Below are 5829 nucleotides of genomic sequence, written 5' to 3'. Positions count from 1 at the left end.
CATTTGTTTTACCTGCAAATAAAACATTCCAATGGTGTAATGTGGGTGTGACAAGTCAGGTTTTGTTGGTGGGGTAGTTTCAGTGACAACACACACGCGCACACACACACACACACACACGCACACACGCACACACATACATTAGCCTTTCATATGGAATTTCCTCTCCATATACAGCTGCAAGGCAGGTAGTTAAACATACACACTGTTCAAGTTGAAATCTGAGATAAGATCTCCAGCTTGTCTATTCAGAAGTCTCTAGCAGACTCAGACCCTGCAGCAAACTTCTTTTAACTTGCTTAACTCTTCAGTGCAAATAAAATATTAAAGTCCAATGGATTTATTTCCTGTTTGTGCAGTACTGATTGTTTCCAAAAAACACCTAGTCCTACGCTTAGATAAAAGACATTGCATTAATGTCGTGAAAAATACACCTGTACCTGGGAAAGGCGGAAGGGACATTCCTGAGCCAACCCCACCCTTCGTCTCACATACACACACACACACACAGAGCTCTGTGGCTCTGCTTGGACACCCAGGGGTGGAGTTACAGACACACTCCTTTGAGCAGAAGCCGATATTCACTCAGACAGCGACCTCTACACAACTCTGACTCTTCAGGTATGCTGCATTAAGCTTGAGGAACAGGAACAGCTCACATTCTGCTCAGCAGACAGCGTGAAAATCTGCTCAGGGGCTTTGGATAACACCTTAACCACCTTTACTCTTGACTCTCCACACACATCAACACATCAGCAGGTCTTCACAGGTACGGACTTTTGTTCTGATTTGTGTGCTGCTTTAGAGGTTAGATTATTTTGTCAGTGTGCAAATCCTTGTCGAGTACAAATGTGGTGAAAAAGTTGAATTTCATGGAGTTAGTTCACGGAAAAGTCCTGACATTTACCAGCAAAGAATATATGGAGTAAAAGATATGAATATTTATCCTCATATGGAACACCTTGCAGTAGATAAGCAGTAGATTAGCTTGTCATGGCTACATTACAGTGCAAAAGTTTGCACTACCCGTGGTTTTTGAATAGGGAAAACAGTAAACAAACTTTTGTTAAAACTCTGAGAAGAAAACGCATTGTGGATTTAAAAAAAAAAAAAAACAATAAAAAAATAAAATAAAATAAATACATTACAGAAATAAAAAACAGAAAAGAACCGTTGGTTTTGAGTCTCTTGGTATGACATTTAGTCGAGTTAGAACTGAGATGAATTGGTACTGGGATGAAGAATGAAGAAGATCCAAAAGCTGTTCAGAGGAAAAAGTTATGAGATAATATGTACATTGCATTCATAAAGGGGGGGTGCAAACTTTTAAGCAGATGTAATGTTGATTTTTCCCAATATGCTTAACTTGTGCCACTCCACAGCACACCATTTTTGTTACTTGTGAAAATCTTGTGAACCTTACGACACTAAATTTCATTGTATGCTTTATGCTAAGGGTGTGCAAACTTTTGCCCCCAACATAAAATGACACACTAATAAGGACCGATTGTGTGTATTTTTTTTTTTTTTTTACTATTTTCCTTCCATAGATCTCAAATCACTCAGGAATATCGTAAAGATCAGCATCAATCAATCAATCCCATAGACACGCCCATGGCAATCTAACGGAGAGATCTCCACTCTAAATTGCAGAACCAGAAACTTCCTTCACTTGACTTTTTTCCCCGTCGTAACCCCTGTTCTGAAAATCATGAATCTCTCATTGGACAACCCTTACGGTGATGTCAGCATTCCCCGAGCCAAGCTGCGCTCGTACGACGACTCCAGCACGGTCATCATTAACCCCATGACACTGGAGAGCTCGTACAACGGGAAGTCTTCCCCAAACCCGTACGGCAGTTTCAAAGTCCAGGGAGGGGACGCTCCGTCCGGCGTGCCCGTCTACGGACAGGCTAAAGGCAACCTGAACGGCACCTACACCATAAAGGAGGACGAGGAGCAGGTGAGCCGCTGCTATGCTTGCTGCTGCCGCTGTCGCAGGAAGAAGTGAGAACGTGTGGTGGAAATCGTGGACTTTGCATGATTTGCATTCGAAAGAATAACGGAGTTATGAATTGCCTTTTAAACTGGAGCTGCTAGTTGAATTATTGACAACAAAGAACGTCCGTCTTCCCAAGAGCCTGCTGAAAAGTGCACATTTAGCAAAGACTGCGTTATTAAAAGATTGTTTAGGTTTGCAAACAGAACAGTGTTAACACATTTTGATGTATATTTGAGTTAAAAGTGGTCTTAGAATGGAACTTTCTCGTTGTGCCTGATGCCTTTGAACAAGTATGATGACATGTCTACGGTAATTTATTTTCATCCCCCTACTTAGGAAAGTCATTCGGCCCCTTTGATCAGTTTCAACGTGCTTGATTACAAGCAGTATTGAAATTCCTTGCCTTCGCTACACTATTCAGGTTTGTGCTCGGGGATCCCTCAAGGCTCGACTCTGAGACCACTTATCTTGATCGTTGCGCTTCTGTGATTCTTTGTATACTGGTGGAGGAACAAGACCAAGTTTCAGGTGAACCACACCCTGCTAGAGAGTGCAATTTTTCCACCCAGTTTCACCCGTATGCTGGGACGCATACAAATGTAAAACCAGCAGTGCATTTCTGGTTAGGGATAAAGATCGGGAATACACACAATTCCTCACACATCAAGATCTATATTGGTGTGCAGTTGGGTCTAAGAGCATTAAAATTGGAAATAATCTTTTTTCTCTTTTTAAATTTTAAACATTTAAAAACAACGCAAGGAAATGATCAGAATTTTAGATATTCAGGATGCAGGACTGTTTTTGTACAAAAGGTCACATTTTCTTCCAGTCTTTCCCTTCCAGTGAAGCACGTGTTCAGGTGACACTGAAATGGGAAAAAACTATGTAAATATTTATACGATTCTACTATTCACTCAAAGTTGTTGCGGATAATATTATCTGAAATGTATTAAATTAGAAACGCATGCAAAAAAAAAATAGAAAAAAAGAAGAAAACCTTTGCACTAGTGCTCTCAGACTTGCAGACCCCACTGTATGTTAATGTGAAACATCATTAAGGTCTCGTGACAAGGAAGAAAGAAAGGAAATATGTCGAGTCCTGACTCGAGAGCCACAGGAAATAACAAAGAACAGATGCAGTATAGGAATAAATATATTTACGTGAAAGCGACAAAATTATTTTAAAAAATTCCTACTGGATTAACACCACCACTGACATCTGTATTTCAGTTCCAGCCATGTTTACGATTTACACAATAAGTTACAATGGAAGTAGGGGTAGTTTTTAATGTCAACACCTGGTTACAACTGCTGGTAAATCATGCATACACCTGCATTAGTCTGCAGGAAAAAAAAGAAAAGAAAAGCAATATCAAAACAAGAGCTATGGACTCTTTTTTTTTTTTTTTTTAACACATCAAATGAAGGACCTACATTATGAATGTGTTTATAATCTTGGGTGAGTGTCCTTATATTTTAATTATTAGCCTATTACATTAGTAGGCTAGTTATGTTTGAAGCTACCAGTTTTCTCCAAAAATTAATTTTATTTTGGTCTGGTAAGTTATATATACATGTAATTTGTCTTAAATATCTTTATATCTTAAATATAAAATGACAACATGTTTAAAACTGTGGTTACACATGTATTAAAGGTACAACTGTTGAACGAGGCCTGGTTTTGACCATCATTCTTTATGATTATGCTTGCTAGCTACCTCATAGTTTTTATATTATATATATATATATATATATATATATATATATATATATATATATATATATATATATAATATAAAAACTATAAAGGCCTACAGATGTTTCTAAATTAAGAAGTTCAGCTCTAGCATTTCCGACACAGAGATCAAACCTGAAGGAAAACAAACACAGCAGCAGAACCGGTTTGGAACATACGAGGGCGCGGCTGCGTTTCCTGGAACGAAATGCTGAGTGTCATGTCCGAATACTAGACTGACTGGTTTTGATTCTAACCAAGTGAACGGTGCTTGCACTGTCATGTTGTGACCCAAGTATGAAGTTTAAAGGGAAAATCCACCCTGAATGACTTGCATATTATTCTCTACAGTCAACATGTGATCTTCAATGGTGTACGAGATTTATTAATAATGAAATTCTTTCATGGACATGTTGAACTTTTTAAACTTTAGTTTCCTAGATCACCCATGATGCCGTTCGGATAGTGTCGCCAAGGATTTCAGCCCTCACTCCATCTCGATCTAAAGACAATGATGCAGCGGGGATTTAGTCCTTTATTAGGTCTAGCTCTCTGACCTCCTCATCTGCACACGCCGTGCAAACAAATCAGCTTCCAAAGCTTCAACTTTCATGCTAACTAGCCTGGTCTCTGCTCTAACGCAAATATTTGCATCAACGTCTCCACTCCCTTCTAGGCTGGATTTCTCATTAACATGACTTCAAAGATCTCTTGGAAATGTTACGTAAGAAAAGGTGCCAGTGCTCTTTTGATTTGAGGAGCCAAACCCTGATTAGAACAACCCTTTTTTTTTTTGCTATTAAACACCATTATAACGATGCTAACAACTGTGTGACTAACTTGAATACTGCTAACGTCTCACAGGAACAGAAACAATTACAGCACCAACCAACAAACTACCTCTAAACTCTCAATATTTCATAAATGTGCCATTAATAACACATTTAATGTGTATCAGGGTGGACTTTTCATTTAACGGGGCAAAAATGTATTTTTTCACTGTATTTAGAGGAAAAGCTCAAGTTTGTGTGTCTAATCAGTAAATTGCACCAATCAAGAGCCTCTCGACACCTAATCCATTGTAAATAGATAGAACTTGCTTTTTTAAAGGTGGTTTATGACTTTTCACATAAATTCCGCTTCCTTGTTTAGAGATAGTAGTAGACAATCTTAGCACACACACAGGATTATGGTTTGTAGAACATTATTCGACGGTATCTCAGCATTATTTAAGACTTTATATTGAAGTAGACAAGCTGAGGACGGTGCCGCATGAAGTACTACGGAAATGGTTTTGGACCTGAAGTCCACGTGGACATTCTCGCTGTGGTTGCTGGGACTACGGTTGCTGCGATAGTGTTACGACAGTAATTGCAACATACAGTTTTGCACTCAAATCTCCTTTAGTGAACAGTGGACTAGTTCAACAAAACAGACTTCATATAAAAACCATAATGAACTTCCCTTTACTTTTAGATGATCCGTTGTTACCCAGATGAGGACGGGATCCTTTCGGAGTCTGGTTCCTCTCAAGGTTTTTTCCTCATATCATCTTAGGGAGTTTTTTCCTCACCACCGGCTCGTTCCATAGGGATAAACTCAAATCTGTATCCTGTGTTTATATATTTCTGTAAAGCTGCTTTGAGGCAAAATTCATTGTTGACGGCGCTATTCGAATAAAATTTAATTGAATTGAATTCCAGTTAAGAAAGAAAAAAGCAAAACAACCAACTTCCTGCCTTTGCCTTTCGCTTTCCGAAAACCAGCGAAACTCTCAGGACCCATGACCCAAAGTGAATCTTATTCAGATGCGGTCTGGCCTTTTGTTCTAATTTACATAAACTAATGCTTTTCCACATGACTGGCATTTTGGCAATGTTAAACTGATTTTTTTTTAAAATTATTATTATTAATTAATTTATTTATTTTATATGTGCTGTAACTTGAACACACAAGTTCACAAATTAAAATGTATAAATCCTAAAACTTTATCAATATTAATATATTTAACATTTACAAACCCAGGCTAGTTATTAAGCCATTTTGCAAAAAATAAAACTCGAAACCAGAAAAGCAGACAACACAACTC

At 38.3% G+C, this 5829-nt stretch overlaps 1 protein-coding gene across 1 annotated transcript; it reads left to right on the top strand.

Annotated features, from left to right (window-relative positions):
* The first annotated feature begins 542 nt into the window (after positions 1-542).
* Positions 543-3678, top strand: si:ch211-202f5.3 (uncharacterized). Its single transcript, XM_047151959.2, has 2 exons — positions 543-769; positions 1551-3678. Exon 2 carries the CDS (start codon positions 1712-1714, stop codon positions 2009-2011), a length of 300 nt encoding a protein of 99 aa, XP_047007915.1. The 5' UTR covers positions 543-769; positions 1551-1711; the 3' UTR covers positions 2012-3678.
* The last annotated feature ends 2151 nt before the right edge of the window (positions 3679-5829 follow it).

Source organism: Ictalurus punctatus, chromosome 28, assembly GCF_001660625.3.
Source record: "Ictalurus punctatus breed USDA103 chromosome 28, Coco_2.0, whole genome shotgun sequence".
NCBI lineage: Eukaryota > Metazoa > Chordata > Actinopteri > Siluriformes > Ictaluridae > Ictalurus > Ictalurus punctatus.
The sequence above is the reverse complement of the archived record's forward strand: the minus strand, read 5'-3'. Positions and strand labels throughout refer to the sequence as shown.

What these genes read in the sequence shown, in the direction of transcription:
- si:ch211-202f5.3 (XM_047151959.2), top strand. Translation starts at nt 1,712, where the DNA reads ATGAATCTCTCATTGGACAACCCTTACGGTGATGTCAGCATTCCCCGA.